At 48.6% G+C, this 17,119-nt stretch overlaps 1 protein-coding gene across 13 annotated transcripts in view; it reads right to left on the reverse strand.

Moving 5' to 3' along the window:
• Window positions 1-360: 360 nt before the first annotated feature.
• Window positions 361-17,119, reverse strand: part of TCF4 (transcription factor 4) — a 235,940-nt gene continuing 219,181 nt past the window's right edge. For 7 of the 13 annotated variants that reach the window (XM_075137536.1, XM_075137542.1, XM_075137539.1 and 4 more), the window contains 5 exons: window positions 8,698-8,833; window positions 7,604-7,766; window positions 5,255-5,484; window positions 4,615-4,756; window positions 361-4,346 (listed from right to left, as the gene is read on the reverse strand). In XM_075137536.1, coding sequence (XP_074993637.1) covers window positions 4,620-4,756; window positions 5,255-5,484; window positions 7,604-7,766; window positions 8,698-8,833 — 666 coding nt within the window. In that variant the 3' untranslated portion in view covers window positions 361-4,346; window positions 4,615-4,619. Of the gene's footprint in view, window positions 4,347-4,610; window positions 4,757-5,254; window positions 5,485-7,603; window positions 7,767-8,697; window positions 8,834-17,119 lie in introns of all 13 variants that reach the window. The other 6 variants (XM_075137541.1, XM_075137540.1, XM_075137535.1 and 3 more) reach the window with 2 other exon arrangements.

The following is a 17,119-nucleotide window of genomic DNA, read 5'->3' on the forward strand; positions in this document are numbered from 1 at the left end:
ACACCAAAAACATGAAAAAATCGAGGCACTCAGCCACACATTGAAAACAAGGTGTAACTGTTCATCTTTTTTTTTTTTTTTTAATATTTTTCCCTTTTTTTCCCCTTTTTTTTTTCGTTTTTACTGCTGCAGCTATGTGTATAGTCGCAAAAATTTCCCCGTTGCGACCTACAACTAAAAAAAAAAAGCTACCATACAGTTTCATCTCAATAACACATGGTAAAATAACATCTTTTAAATAGTAAAATAAAGTAACAAACTTTTACTCAGAATGATTCCAAAAATCTACAAAGAAGAAATATTCAGAATCTGACAATTTTTTTTTTCCGTAATATTCATGGTATAAAAGGATTGCTCCTGTGAAAAATAAGCCAAATATATTTTTTATTTTTAAATTTAGTTTTTTTTTTTTCCTACTAGGGTGTACTACAGTCTATTTTATAGCAAAAAGAGCACTAGACAAACGAAGCTTTATAACAAAAAGCCAGGCACTGATACATGGTAAATCTCTGCTTTTTTTTTTTTCTTATCTTCACTTAATTGCATCACAAGTAACAAGAATGAAAAAGGCCACAGTTCATATATTTTCACCATTACATAAGTCTATAATACTTGAAATGAGTATGGTCAAACCAGCACTGCACAAATATGAATCAACTTCAAGTCCCATGAGAAAGAACATGTTTTTTAAAAAACAAACAAACAAAACAAAACCGAAACGAAAAGGTAGGGCCCCCCCGGGCCCTGGTGCCCCGCTGTGTTGGAATTCATCGTATTCCACCTCTAGGTTTTTTTTTCCAGTCAACCAGTGGACTAATTTTTTTCTTTTTCTTTTTTTTTTTTGTATTTTTTCTTTTTTTTTTCTTTTTTATTTTTTGTTTGTGCTTGTTTCCGCTGAAATCTCTTCATTCCTGGCAATATTCTGTATTGTTCGCTTTTGGACACGGATCATGTTCTGCCTATTGGATACAAAGGTGAACCCCTCCTCTCCCTGACCACCCGTCTTCATCGCCTTCCCCACCCCGACCCCTGAAAAAAAAACTAAAAAAAACCCAAAAAACCTCGGAAGACTGAATCAGTACAAGTTGCATCACTGGTAGGACTGACAGTTGTATAAACATTAGTGTTCCTTGCAGCTACACAGAAGACAAATGGTAAAAAAGTTCTAGATGAACAGATTCCCTATTCAGCATATTCATAAATTACTTGAATGTGGAGGTGGATCAGCTCAGAAAAAGCTGCTAATTCAGTATTTCTTTCTTTCTTTGAGAGTTTCTTAGCCCGGTTTTATTACCACGGGGTACAGCTTTCTAAAACCTTCACGGCTTTAACTAAGTATCATCAGCTCAATCCCCTCGCAGAACGGCAGCTCGAGATGCGCACACCTTACCTGGGCTGGGAAATAACGGAAAAAACTACGGACTACACACTCGTGGGCTTTTTTGTGTTTAAATCCTGCCTCATCTGGAGCGGAAGCCGGCCAGGATCCTCAGTTCTTAAATCCAGGACGGGCGAGGGCGCATCCCGCGTGAACCAGGGACCGCGAGCCTCGGCGTGCCCGCAGGTGCCGCCGGCCTCCGTCCCCGCGCCGGCCGGGAGCGCCGCCGCCGCCGCGCCGCCCCGAGCCGCTCCTCCAGTTCAGCCAGAGCCGAGTGCGAGCGGAACAAGAAAAGCTTTTTCTTTCTTTTTGAGTTCCAGAAACTAAACTCGTCATTTATTTTCTGTCCACAGATTGTTTTAAATAAACATGAAGTTGGTCTTATCATTTTTTTTTTACACCGTTTATCAGAAGCACAGTCCTCAGCAGCTCGGCGACGACCTCCTTGCCGGTCCCTACCCCGAGCGAGTGGCGCGCTCGGCCAGACCGACACCGCGCCTGCTCCACCGGGTCTGAGGTCTCCTGGAAAAAAAACGTATGGCTTGTTCATCGGCATCGTGCTCCTCGCACCGTCCAGGGGGCCGGCCCGCGCGGCACGGAGCAGCGGAGCCCCCCCGCCCGCCGCGGGACCGCCGCGAGCGCCGGGGGGGCTCGGGCGTTGTTACACCCCTCTCAGCTAAACCAGGCCTGCTCAAGTCCAGCGCTTCTCCTGCCATAAGCCTCTGCAACTCGGCACGAAGCCTTAGCGTGGTCTCCTCTAGCGTCTGCTCTAGCAGTTGAATCCACCTCCACATTTGAGAAACTTATCGACAAATCAAAACATTGAAAGTTTTATCGCTACTGAACATATTTACAGTTTTCAGCACGCACACAGCTAATCCAAATGGGTATGGGGATGTCGAAGGTGAGCACGTGGTAACTATCATATTTGTTCTTTACGTTTTCAGAAACAAACATAAAATTCAGATTCTTGTATCTCACTATTTCATTTAAATGAGACTTTTTTTCAACCACACAGATTTTTATAAACAAAAAAACCGATACAATGTATTAAAACACATAATAACAAGAGTCTACATGTAAAAATATAACTTTTACATACACAATTTCAAAATAATGATACGTTTGCCATTTGTTGCATAAAATTTACAAATGTATTTTTCATTACTATATAACTGGCAAAACAGGAGAACAGATGGAACATTTAGACCGTTTGATGGATTTATGGCATTTATTCAGTGTTGATAGGTGGAAAATCTACTCGAACAGGGAGATTTTATTTAAAATACATGCCAGGTTGGTGTGGCTGTAAAAATAGAAACTGGAATTAGAGACAAAAGGATGCTGACAAATACTTAACTAGGAGCACTATCTGTTAATCGTACTGTACACCAAAGTCAATCGTTATTAAGATTCACTATGGAAGTTGGTTCAATTGTGCCCAGACTTCAAAGCTAGTTATCTGATGAGCTGCTGTGCCATAGTTTGAGCTATGTTACTATTAAATATGTTAAGTAAAAACTTCATTCGTACTGGCCAGAGAAATACTGTACTACCACCCCTCCTCGAGAAAGTGCAACTTAATGCTTTAGGACTCATAAGGCTTGTTATAATGCTGCATGATGACCGGAATTGGCATTTCACAAAGAAAGGAGGAGGCAGCAAGTGGTCTACACTTAAATAATCCACTTAAAAACGAGAGAAGAACAACAGAAAAAGAAGTCGATCAAATCTGTCACACTACTTGCAATTTCCCCCGCGATGGTGTCCCCCCCCCCCAAATCTGACCATGTATTCAGCAACGCCTCACTGCACACTATTTAGGCTACACACATAGGTAACACTTTAATCGGTTCGTTAATCACAGCCACTTTGATTATGTTATGTTTCCGATGATATAAACATTGGAAGGCACAGTGGTAACATTGTAGCATTCTAACCTTGTACCTCTGAAAATCCCAGAAAAGGGTCGAGCGGGGCGGCGGGGCGGCCGGGGCTCGCTCCCGCGCCCGGGGTGCCGGCTCTCCGCCGGACCCCAAGTCCTGTCTTCCCCAAAGACCGAAGAAACAACTCTCTACTTTAGTTATGAATGAGAAGCAACGTCAGGGTCAGCATTTCATCCTGCACTACCCCTCCAGAGACAGAGTTGGCACTACAGGTTACAATAACAAAAACAGGGGAGAGGGACAGAAATAAGACAAAAAAATCCTTATTTACAGTAAAATCTTCTTTTTAAAAAAGTTAATCAGTACTATTTTTTTACAGGAGCAAAAAAGTCTGAAACAAATGAACAAAAGCTTACCATATTCACTAAATTTTTAATATATATTTATATATATATTTATATATATATATTTGTCATAGGTCTATAAGATCCATCTGTTCCTCCTACCCTAAGGAATGGCTAATGTCATCGCTTCAGTTTTCATTAGGACGTTTGCTGGTTTTGTAAATATCTGGGCAGCAAAGCTTCCCTTTTAATATCCAGTAAGTATAAACACTAGCTGTCTAGCACACCAACAAAAATGCTCATTTTTTTTCTTCAGAAGTACACTTTTTCATTATTGCAAGTTTACAATTTTAAATTAAATATTTTTTTCAGACTTACAAATTAATTATATTTTTTTTTTTCCAAAAGAAGTTTAGGCACAAATGCATTGTCCCACAGTGTGGAGAAGATTGCCATTCAGTCTCTAGGCTGTGCACTTACAGCTCGTAACATACTGCGTTAGACATTCTGCATGATATGTTAAAGAGAGTCGTCCCTCAAGTTGCACTTTTTGTTTGTTTTTTCTCGGTTTTAATAATCGGGAATGCTGAAATCTCTTGCGTCTGTGATTCTTAACTACTCAGACTTGTCTTATATTACAAAAAAGGGGTTAAGGAGAAGTGTTTATGTGGGTTTAAGATAATACAGCTGTTAAGGAAGTGGTCTCTTGCTTAAATGAAGAAATGTGGCAACTTGGACCTGCGGAAGAAGTAAAAAGTCTCATCAGTCAGGGAGAGTTGAGCGTGCGTCCCTACACCCTCCTCCAGCAGCCCGCCCCAACGCTGCCTTGGCAATCAGGCGTGCTCGCGGGGCGACCCGAAAATCGATTTCTAAGGGGTGGGCCGGCACACCCACCCCCGCGCGCAGCACCCCGGGGACGGTCTGCCCCGGGCTGGGGGGCTGGAGGGGGGTACCCCTCTGGGTGCGGGGCAGAAGGCCCCCAGGGCAGGGCTGAAAACAAACCTGCCTTTTCTACATCTGTCCCATGTGATTGGAGGCATCTCCCATCCCAGGGTGGGGTCCTGCCAGGGAAAGCGGAGGAGGATCTGAAGATACTTTCTCTTCTTCCCTTCTTTTCAGACACGCTGCCTTCGGATTCAGGTTTCTTTCTGTCGGATTCAAGCAAAAGGCGATTTCAAACATCCACATTTTTATACCAGATTGGTCTGTTCATTGCACAGGCATTTAAAATAATTAACTGTCCGTTATTCGTTCCAGCCCAGGAACAGGAGCTCAGCGGGCTGAAGCAGGGGATGCAGCTTGCTCAGGTCACGCGCTGAAGCGCAGTACAACTCCACCCGCCAGCTCTGCCACACCTCCGTGGGCGCGCTTCGCTACGGAGCAGCCAAGCTTAATACTGAATCTGGACCTGGCTAAAGAACGGAAAACCTGCCGAGGCTGCCGAGGCCCTACGCCAGCATCCCCGGGGCCGGAGCCGCAGGGGAACACAAGCACCCCGCGTGCCCAGAGGTGCCCGGCTGGCTCTGGGCGCCTCTCTCCCTGGCACTGGGTGCCCCCGGCCAGGCTTTCCCCAATCCAGAAAGGTGAGTTTGGCACGGCCCAAGCCCCGGAGGGATGTAAGGAGATACAGGAGGCGGCACACTGACCTCTGACTTGCTGCTCTAAGCTGAGGATGACAGCCACAGCCTGGTGTAAGATCAGGAGCTTGGTCTGGGGCTTGTCGCTCTTCAGGTGGAGCTGCACCATCCGGCCCAACTCCTTGAAAGCCTCGTTGATGTCGCGGACGCGCAGGCGCTCCCGAGCGTTGTTGGCCATTCTCCTTTCCTTTTCCCTCTCGGCCTTCTGCTCCGGTGTCAGGTCTTCGTCATCATTATTGCTGGGAGACAAAAGGAATACATCATTTTCTAATGACGTGGAAAATAAGCAGTGCAAAAATTTTCAAAGGTTTTGTCCAAAACTAGGGCTACAACTCATGAGCAGACACCTTCCGAGCGATCCTTATTTGCTGTCCCTCTTCCACCAAACTTGCACAAAATTCAGTCCCCTTAAATTTTACACCGAGTAAAGCCCTGGTTTGTAATGAAGCTTTGCATTCTGCAAGGCAGGACTTCTGATGTTTTAAAGAAGCACAAGTACAGCTTTTTTTCAATATCGTATTTTATCACAGCCAATACTGCAACATTTTAAATTGTGGCAGATCTCCACTTATCGTCACCCTTTAACCCCAAAGGACGCGGCGGTGGCTATCTGCACTGCTCCCGTCTTTGCTGCCTGTGGGTTCGCCCCGGGAGCGAGGAGCTTGTCCCCAACCAGCGAGGGGACCTGCCCCGTCTCACGCCAGTGCTAGCACCCAAGTCCCACGGGCTCCGGCCCCTCAGCAGTAGCTTCCAAGCCAGGATGACGGCCGTGCATTTACACGCTTCCCTTTCAGCAGACCGTCATTCGGGTTTTGGAAGAAACTTTCTCATCGCTGAGAGTGAGGATCCACCATCCTCCCGAGCGGTGGCTAGCCACGGGCGGTGGGTGCGGGCAGCACCCCAGTCCTTGCATGGAGCATGGGGCACTGAAACGCCCGTGGGCAAAGAGCCACGAAAGTAATTTACGGCTGCGAAGAGCCCTATGGTGAACTTCTGCATCCTTTCTGCAACAAAATTGCTTTCTATCCAGATAAAATGATGATTTTAAATTGAAAACACATCCACTGGTGAGTCACTGGCACTATATAATTTGAATTGGTTATGCAAATGGAGTAATAAATTTTCAGCAGCCCTAACAACACGGATTTAGACATATAACTAAATATCAGGAGTAACCTTTTAAAGCTGCAAGCATGTTAAAAGCAAAAATGTTAGCCTACAAAAGCTTCAAAGCACATATAAATATGCATAAGCGACAGCATATTTGTTGAATTAACAAGAACTACGATCACCTCCCATCAGCATAAAGGTGCTTTCTTCTTACCATATCGTAAACGCACATGAAAGCCTCACTTATACATATGGTAACTTCAACACATTTATTCAGAGAAAATCTCGAGTGTCATATATTTTCTCCAGTCATAAGAGACGAGAATGTAATTAACGTTTTAAACGTCAGCGAGCACTGGCCTGAGAGGTCCGAGTCTCGGCGCTCTCTTGGCGGCAGCACGTCTGCTCAGACGCTTCTTACCTCGGCTCGGTTTTTATACAGAGAACCAGGCGTGGAAGGAGAAAAGGCAGAAGGATGCTGCCATTCATCTTTAAAAAAATCCCCTGAGCAAAGCAGGGTCATGCCTGGATTTCAGCTTTATTGGGATTTTTTGCTACAACAACAACTATCTGCAGTCCTGAGCTGTACCTCGGGCCCTGTGCTGACATGGGGGCAGGGGTAAAGCCTGTCCCTTGCTCAGGTTCACGCTGGCAGCACCCATAGGCATTGTTCACATTTACCATGGGCATGAGTTCCCAGATGATACAATCCAGCTACGCCTTCACTAATACTTTCCAAAAATTTATAAAGAAGAAGCCGAACAAGTAAAGACCTCTAAACCCTCCGCTTAAACGTAGGGAGCCCTAGAGATTTACAGAAATTGAGGACTGGGAATGCCAAATTTATTTCAGAGGTAAAAGAAAACCATACGGTTTGTTAGTTCAGACGCAGGTGTGATCAGCTCTTAGGCACAGTTTTAAAGAGATGAAAATCCATACTGTATTCCAATTTGCAAGCACAAGCAGAGAGGAATAACAGCCTAATTCACACATTTTAGCGTAATGCAATTTCTTTATAGATTGTGGAGAACTTGCTCAGTGTCCAAATTTGTGAATTGTTCGAATTTGAGGAAGTCCTGGAGTACAGGTACCAGAAAGGTACTCGGTACTGCCAGAATAGCCATCCCGTTCCACTTAGGCTGTGGTTTTACCTGCCAGGAAAAAACCTCATAGTTTCCTCCTGTTCTGTTCACTTCATCGAAATCCAGTAAAGGAATTAAATGAAGCGACACTATTATATACTGTTACCTAGATCTTGACCTAGTAATTGATTTGATATCCTTCTTGTCATCCTCTAGTTTCTTGTCCTCAGAAGACTTTGTGTCCTGGAGGTTTTCATCTCCCTCGTCGTCAGATTTGATTTCGGAGCTACCCGAGGAGACGCTCTGTCCTTGCAGTCCGGTTGGCATGCCTGCGAGAAAACACACGGACGAGCTGTCAGGCAGTGCTTCAGCCAACGCCTGAATGGTCTGGGTGTGTGTCCCCTGTCCCCGGCAAAGGGTGACCTGCAGCGCAGCCCCAGCTGGCTGCTCCAGAGCCAGGCGTGGGGGAGGCACCTCCTGCAAACGGGTTTCAGCCGGGGCTTTGAGGTCTAGCTCTGCTCTGGGGAAGGTGGCACAGGACACCCAGCTGCTACTCCTGCTCTTCAATCACTACAGAACTTTTCCTTCATCGTAAAAAAAAAACCTTTAGTATGTCATTCTTGTAAAATAATCAAAATACCTTGGCTGCAATGAATGAGCGAGACCTTGTAAGCCATCAAAATAGTTTGGGCTCTTTCTGCCTCGCTTTAATGGGAAGATCAAGCTGCCTCTCGGAGTAACAACAAACCCCCGATGTCCTCTGGGTTCGGCTAGCTCCAGGCCTGCTTTGCAGCAACCCTGCAGAGGAGTCGGAGAGGCTTAGGACAGTGCAGCACATCTTGGGAGCCAAGGAGCGGCACCTGGTGCCGTCCTGCCTGCGGGCAGAATTGTAAAGGTGGTGGAAAATCACTCAGACCTACACTGAGTCTCGCCTTAAACTCACACCTTTTTGATGTGCCTCCTGCAGTGTTTCCTACACTCTTGATTTTGCTGCTTAAAGCAGTCCTGGTATCAAGACTCACTGTCCAGAGGTAAGTTGCTTGCACCTTCTAGTTGTAATAACGGGAGTATTTCAGAGAGCAGAGCCGAATTAGCAAACAGGCTCTGCCCTGCAGTCTCGGCTGCGCCCTGCGCCGTGGTACAGCCTCCACCGTCCCTGTGACCGGACACCTCATCCCTCCACCCGGCTCACCGCCGTCCCGGCCGCGTGTTTGGGGATGCTGCGTCCCGGGACGGGCTTCCCAGGCAGGTGGTACTCACCCCTGTACGGGTCCTGGGGTGGGTTCAAATCCGGGGACGTGGCGGACTGGACGGGCAGCTGGGGGACCGGGACCTGGTTTGGCACGAGCGAGTGGCTGCCGCGGAGGCTGACCCCGTCCTCGCGGTGCGCTCCGACCTGCCGGGGAGCAGAGAGGCAGCGGTGAGGCCGTGCGGTGCCGGACAGCCGGCCGAGCCCCGAGCGCGGGGGACCCCCGCAGAGGGATGGGGCCGGTGAGGCACAGCGCCGGGCTGCGTTTCACTAGAGGGCGCAGATGGCCCGCACAGCCGCACCGCGCGCGGCCCCGCACGCCGCCCGGGCCGCCCGGGAGGACGCCGCGCCGCACGCCTCGTGACAAACGCGGCAGAGCAGCTCAGGCAGGTAAAACGTCAAATTGTCTCCCAGGGTGCTGCAGCCGAGCGCACTGATTCCTACCCATCTGTCTTCTATCATGTCCGCCAACAGATCTGACAATTATCTTAATGCCCATATGCTTAATTGTGGGCTTCTCAATTCCCCCATTGCTATCGGAAATCCTGCAGGAATTTCAATTTGGCATTCGACTTTCATTTCGGGGGATCAGATTCGCAGGCCTGCCATTTTTTTCCCCGTAATGCCAGCTAAGCCTCTGACAGCGGGAGCTGCGGCAGCGAGCGGCGCGGCCCCCGCTCCCCCCAAACATAATAACCTGTCACCTGCCTTTCCAAAACGAGAAGCCCCGTCCAAATTAGCGCTCGCTGTATTTCATTAACCACCGAGTCCCAAACCCGAAGGGGCACCATCCCTGCCAACGCCGTGACTCCGGGTAATATACCAATAAAGGTTTTATTAAACACTCCAGTAATGCCATCATCGGAGCTGACAGCGCGGGTGCGATGGAAACGCATCCATTCCTCCCCTCTCCGTGCCTCACAGACACACTCTGCGGAGCAGGGTTCCTCCTTCATTAAATAAAGGAGACCGCCGAGAAGAGTTAAGCATCTGAAGAGCAACACTGTCAGGAGTTGCAGGAGACGCTGATATTAAAGCGCCCGGAGCAGTAACACCAGCACTGCCTCCCTGGTCCTGCATGGCAGCTCCGGCTGGCTGCGCTCCGAGACGGAGAGGTACCGACGGCCGTCTGTAAGGACGGACAGACAGCGCGTCCGCACGGAGAACCCAGTGCTCCACCTCCTCAGGTGCGTGCCTCGCCCAACGCTCGAGTGAAAGGGGCGATAAACCCGGCAGAGAACTGTAAATCGCTCTTTATTCTCAAAAAGTAAATACTCGGGCAGATAAAAAGATGGAGGGATGTTTCTAATCAGACTTACAAGATAATATAGGATAATTGTTAACAGCAAGTCGAGACCGCAGTAAGAAAGATAAAAGGGAATCCTGCCAAGGGGAACTAGAGAAAATCTTTTACTACTAGACGAAATGCAAATAACCGAAAGGAAGTGTAAAATAGCAGAGACAAAAACTCTCTCCTTGTTGAGACGTTTTGGTTTTTAAAACATGAGATACTAAGAAAAGACTGGAACCAGCATTATTTGGTTTTAAGAGAGAACGAGTTGTTACGGGGCGCTTGGGGCTCGGCGGTCCTGCTTCCTGAAACCTCAACGGAGAAAACGCAGTAAAATCCCGGTGATATCCTTCTGAGGAGAAGAAGTATTTTTTCCCAACACACATGAAAGCAAACACCTAGGAAACGGGCTGTCCTCCTCCATCCCCAGCGATACCCAGCTCAGCTGGATATGACCCTGGGCAACCAACATAGCTTGGGAGCTGGCCCTGGCTCCGCAGCTGGCCCTGCCGTGAGCAGGGCTTTCACCCCGGCCACCTCCACAAGTCCCCTCCGATCTACATTTTTCTGCGATTGTACAAGACGAAAACCATTTAGTTTTGAGGTCGACGAAGACAAAGAAACATATGATACCACTTCTGGTTGGCAAACAACCACCACCCTTCGAGCAGAGCTCCCGAGAGCGGCTGGAAGCTGTAAAGGCGCTTTGACAGACGCCGCGTCTCGCTCTGCGTCCCTCCCTTTTCCTGCGAGCCTCCCCGGGCTCCATCCATGACCTGTGCAGACAGACAGACAGACCCGGAGATGGCAAGCGTCCCGTCCTGCTCCTGCCCCGGAGCAGCCCACCTCCGTTACAGGGCTGCAGGAGATGCCTCCAGTTGGGTGGTCCAGCTTGAAGAGGGACAACCTGGCTATGCTGATTATTCGGCCTGGCTTCTTGAAGACTACCTCTTGTTTTACCATGTCAAGAAGCAGACGTTGTAATAATCGAAAGCTAAGGATTTGGAGGATTTTTAAGCTGAAGTGTTGAATTCAGATGCAAAATAAAGATGCCATGAAGTCACCCCCACTTTACCACTGAAATACTGATATAAAGTTTTATTTGTATTTTTAAAATTGGTTCCAATAAAAAGAGATTTCCTCACGTTTCTTCTCCTTTAGGTTCTCAAGAGATTTGGAAGGCAACCACCTATGTTACGTCTCACAACTGAATGATAAAAACTATCGATTCTTTTCTTCTCTTTTACAACGCACTACGTGATCTATCTCGCTGCTTCAGATTTGCAGCCTTTTTTCCTGCCACTGGCAAATTCCAGGCTTGCTTAGTGAGCAAGCCCAACCCATGGCCATCCCTACATGAAAGAAAGACCACTTCTTACCCACTGCGACTGACGAAGCCCATTTTCCTCTCTCTCCGCCTGGGAAGCAGGCATCCTGAGACGGGATGGAGCTCAGGCTGCAGCACCCCTCCCACCCGCGATCCTCCCCGTGCCACAGCGAGGGGGCTGCTCCGAACCACCAACGCTTTCTAACTCTACGGCTACACAAACCACCACCTTGCAACGGCCTTTCCATAGCGTGTTTTCCTGGATAATTTATTTCTCCAGTTTCAATCGCTTGCAAGAAGATTCAGGCAGCCCCATCACTTCGTTATCCACACAGTGTATTTTCGAGACACAGAAAGACTCCAACTCCATCAGGCTACAAACACCTTTGCGTGCGTGCGTACGTGCACACACATCTGTCTATAGTAAAAGATCAAAACCAACCCACGCCAAGTAGTCCCACAAGCAGAGGACTACAGGGCTGGTTTCTGGCAGCACCGTGGTTTTCACCACGCCACCGCGTCTCCCCCGCCCACGGGATGCTCTGTCCCGCGTGGGTACCCAAACGACCACTTTTACAGCAAACTTCAGGCCTCAGATGTCCCCTAAATCAGGCTGGCCATTTACTTTTCTCCTTTAAATATCATCAGCTGCTTTCACCAGGAGCCCAGTACCTTCAAGAGCACCACCGCACTGCCAAACGCGGCTGAAACCCACCATCTGCCAGGGGACACAGGGACGCGACTTACTGAAATAAAGCCCGTCCATACAAGGATGGGACCGAAAGCAGCAACGCCTGCGAGCTCGGGGCGTGGGCAGCTCCCGGCACCGCCGGGGACACCGAAGATGCTGCGTTTTCTGCCTCCCCCTCCCTCCGCACCAGCAGTGCCGCCGGCTTGTCTGTTATACAAATAACAGCTCTGCCCTGAGGTGGAGCGAAGATAGGAATCGTTCCCCCCAGCCCGGGAGTGCAGATTATAAATAATACTTATCTTTAGAGAATCTATCTCACTTTGAAGTTCTATTAATATTTTATTTATTTCCATGTCTTTAAACAGCCCCCTACTGCAGCACTCAGCAGATTGGAGTGGAAAAAAAACCCCAACAAAGAACAAATCCTAAATGTGCACGGGAGGTATAAGCAAGCCCTGCTGCTGATGTGCAAATCTCTGCCTTAACCTCCCCTTTGCAGTCACCGTCTGAGGCACACAGAGGTACCCAAGCATGTATGTGCACACCCCTGTGTGAAGTACGGGCCGCTTGAAATAATTCAGCCAAAGGGAAAAACCATGAGAAGCCCCAGTCCTGTGGTTTTTTGGCTATTAAGGTTAAAAAGGTTTCTGGAAGATAAATAAATACCAGTACAGAGAAGGCTGATCCCAGAGGCAGGGATCAAAATCAGAGCAAGGATCAAAATTGTCCTGCGGACCTTCCAGTGCAGGCCTCTTTGGAGGCACGCACGTACTAGGCTGATGGACACGGCACGAAAACCTGGGCAGACGACGGCCGAATTCACACTTGCATTAGTCTTCTGTGGCATTTTAAAAACTTCAATAGCTGGAAGAAGGCTAGACCTTGTCTTCTCTTACCTTTGCATTTCCATTTTTATACACGGTAACAGGTATTCAGTACAAACGTCAGGTTTTTCTGGTTATGCGAGTTTGTATGTATTCCAGATTACCTGCACTATCTATGTATTCATCAGGGATGGGAAGCTGTTTTAAAAAAAATAGGTGGAAATTAATTCTTGAATACTCAGCATTTCATGATGGAGATGTATACCTGTAGTTAGCACGGATACAGAACACGATGCTGGAAAAAAATTGTTTCACCCTTGTTCTACGAAGTGCATTCTTCTTTCTTTTTTAAAAAAATAACTATTCTGCTGTGTCTAAGATGCTTGTTCCATCAATGTCAAGATGTACTGCACTGAATTTAGCAGTTATTCAATCCTTATCAGCATTACCCCCCCAGAGCAGTGCCCCCAGAGCAGGCTCCAGACTCCACTGCTCCAGACGCGGCTGGGACCTGTGGAAGCGGAGGGGCCGGCACCCCGGGAAGCCCGGGGCAGGCTCACTTCTCCCTTTCACAGGGAGCAACCACGGATTTTTCTGTAGGAGGAGAGTCTCCCCAGCTCCCTGCTGAAGATGTATAGATCACCCCCGAAGCGAAACCCCGCTCTCCAGAAGCGCCTTCCCAGCCCTGCGCCCGCGCGAGGAGGCAGGTCCGGCGGGGACCAGGCGGGGAGGGGGCCGGGGCACCCGCTGCCCACCCCGCCTCACCCACCTCTGCGCCCACAGCGCAGGGCTCCTCTGCCGCTAGGGCAGGCCAGGAAGGTGCTCGGTTTCCAGTAAACGTAAAGAGGAAACTGTCTGCCTGGTGATCAGACCCCCACTGACACGGAACCTGTTCCGGTGCCGCTGGCTTGCGCCTGCCCCATGAAATCCCAGTTGCACCTGACTGCCCCGAAGCGCTGCCTTTCATTTTGAATTACCTTGGATTCTCTCTCTCTCTGTCATGTATATGACGACGGAAACTTTATCCTCCCGAGCAAGGAAACCCCCTACCTGACCCAGAAGTGAATCCCGAGCAGTGGTAAGAAATGGTCGTACAAATGTTTCTTTTATTGCTCACAGATGGGCATTTGAAGTTCGGGCATGGTAAGGAGCAGACATGAGCTGTAAAAAATGGGGAAGGGTTTCCTATGAAGTTATGAGCATTGCACCCCTTTCCTTATGGTTAACCCTTCTCATGCTGAGGTGGCCTTCACACACAGGATTAACTTTCTAAATACAAAGGAAAAACTATCACCTATAGCCCGGACCACAGCTTCAGGCTACGGTTAGGAAGAGATTATTCCTAACTTGCCAATATCGTGAACAAATGCAACAAGCAACGTGCTTTGTCCTTTTAAAAATGATGACCTTGTGTTATCCAATTAGATAAATAAAAACATGCGGCAAGAAAGTTGTAAGGTGATGCATGTTAACATGTGTTCAATATTGTCAAAATTTATAAGTCTGACAGAAAGCAGATTTGTGCAAAGCCCTTATAAACCTCTACCGCTATATTAAAAAGGGAACAGCACAGGGCACTCTGACACAAATGGTCTCTCACTGTATGTGTGTATTATTGGTCCAAATTATTCACTCTTATTTAACTGCACCGAAGTCTTTCATCTCCGTGCTATACAATAATAGTTTCCATATGACCGGTGGCTCAGCTATAAATAAGATCAAAAGCAAAAGAAAGGATTTAATAAAAAAAAAAAAAAAGACATTAAGAGTGGCATTAAATCAGGAAAAAAAGCAAAGTTCACATTTTTTTCTACAGAAAAAAAGTAGTGCTGAGTACTAAGCGGCTCGCCAAGTATCTTATGAAAGGGCTGTTTGCGAGCCAGTTGTATGCAAAAGCCATTTAAACGGAGCCGAAAGTGGCAAAGCCGGACTTCGGCGTTAAAAGGAAGGGGAAGAAGAAGATGAAGGGAAAAAAGCGCAAGTGCCACGTCTCCCGGCGAGGCCGGGATACCGGCGCGGTGGCGGCGGCGGGCGTGCCTCGAGGCCACGTGCGTGGCAGCGTCCGCCTGCGCCCCGGGGGGCTCCCCGCGGAGCCCACCGCCCCCGGCTGGGCGGGAGGAGGCTCGCCTTGGCACCACGCGTCGGCTTGGTGGGAAGAGCCGACTTCCAGCCGACCTTCCTCCAGCGTGCAGAGGCTGCCGGCCGAGCCCCGCGCCCCGCCGCCCGCCCGGCTCTGCCCACCGGCTCCCTCCTTCTGCCCTCCGCGGGCCCACCCGGGCGCCGGCCCCGCGCGCGGAGAGCGCGGCCCACCGCCACGTCCCCCCGCACGCGCCAGTTCAGGTCTCCCACGCTTCACCGGCTTTGCTTTCCCACCATGGGAGATAATTGAAGCATTTTAAAGGGAAACCAATCGGTTGCGACCTATTATGGAGAGAAGTGGGTTGCCATGGCCGTCGGAGGGAAGTCACTGAAATAATCCCTGCGATTTCTTTCCAAGGGAGATGATTATTCATTTAAGTATTGGCTAAATCCGGAGATATAAAGGGTCCTAAAGTACAGGATTAAGAATATTAACTCTTCTTCACCGATCGGCCGGGAGGGAGGGGAGGACACCATGCCACAAGCAAGTCGGCGCGCCTGGACGCTTTATTTCGGTACCCGGTTCCGGATGACGGGGGTCCCGTCCAGCGCATGGGGGGGCTGACCCACCCGCGCTGCTGCCTTCCTCCCCGGCTCCCCAGCACCTGCCCCGCCGCCGGCCTCGGCTCCGCACCTCCAGCGCAGACGCTGCGCTAGCGGCTCCTGAAAGACAAGCCAGCCGCTCCCCCGCGCGCCGGGCCGGCCACGCGGAGCTCGCAGGCAGCGAGCGACGCAGAAATGAAACCCGGGAAACCAAATACGACGGGGTTTTAACCATGCGCCTAATTAGCTGGTTAGAAATGAATGGAGCCATTGTGCGAGGACAAGGCTTTCCTGAAAAGGTGTCGTTTAAATATTGGTCAGTGGTTTCTCTCCTGGTCAAAATGAAGTTTATAGTTTAAAAAATAATTTAAAAATATGATAAAGGCTGTAATTGCACGGCATTAGGAATGTCAACCAATTAGGCAGAAAATGGTGCTATATAAAAACCCTACACTGGTGCCTGTTATGTCAGACTTCATTCCAGTAAGGTCATTCTGTCCAGTTTTTTTTAATTTATATTATACCTGCTAACTAAAAAACACAGTCATGCAACACAAACCACAGACGCAGAAGCTACAACCGTGCTAAAAATTAAGAAGAGAAAAAGATAGCAAGACAAAACAGCAAAAGCCAAATTTTGTCTTTCAAATAACGCCAAGTCGCTTGACTCTTTTTGTTTATGTACGAATGACATAACTGAATTACTTCATGAGCTGCTACTCTAATTCCTAGGGGTGGAAAATTCCATAAGTTAATTTAATGTGGATGTAAAAAAAAAAATACACACGAACACGCTCTCTTCCTGTGGGCTCTCGTGTGAAGCATGCAGGCTGGCCGATGGGCTTCTAAGCGCTATCTTAAAAATAACGTATACCAGTTTCTGGTTTATAATGACTTCAATCAATACCTTCGTGCACCGCTACAAAAGAAAGGTGTCTTCTGAGATTCCTGTGCAAAAGTTAGCATTTAAATGCTGTTTTCTACAATTCAATTTGAAATGTTACGATAAAATCCCCGCAATCCGCGTAACCTCTGAAATAACAGGAACTGCGGAAAGCCAGGAAATTCATAGCTAAAGCTGAAAATATACGCTTAGCTCATGCCCTTGAGAGATGGAGACGGGCAGATTAAATCAACCTAAACTCCAAGTTTTTTCCTTGACATGCGACTTCTAAAACTTTGGCCTTGAAGACCCTTACAGAGACAGAAATGTTACGAGCAGCCTGACAGCAAACCCCCCATCAGCCTCATTTCTAAGCCACTTCTGCCTCTTCCCAGACGTTTCTTTGCAGGTGTCCAGGGCGGTTCTGTACCGGCTTTACGCGCCCGGCGAAGGGAGCCTACCTCCATTTTAAATACGGTGTTTTCAATCCTGCAAATGCTCGTGCGCGTGCTTAACTTCAACGTCACGAATAGTCCCAACGGGACGACGCGTGCTAATAAAGTCGAGCGCACGTGCGTTTGCAGAACCCAGGTCTTGATGGGATGGGAAACCCGAACCTCCATCTCCCCTGCCTGGAGCAGGTCACCCCCCCTTCCCCGCCGCGCTCCCCCTCCGGCCCCCCAAACACGCCCTGCAACGCGACCAGCTTTGGGCGAGCAGCTGCTGCGCCCCAGC

This window comes from Calonectris borealis, chromosome Z (genome assembly GCF_964195595.1).
Source record: "Calonectris borealis chromosome Z, bCalBor7.hap1.2, whole genome shotgun sequence".
NCBI classification, from domain to species: domain Eukaryota; kingdom Metazoa; phylum Chordata; class Aves; order Procellariiformes; family Procellariidae; genus Calonectris; species Calonectris borealis.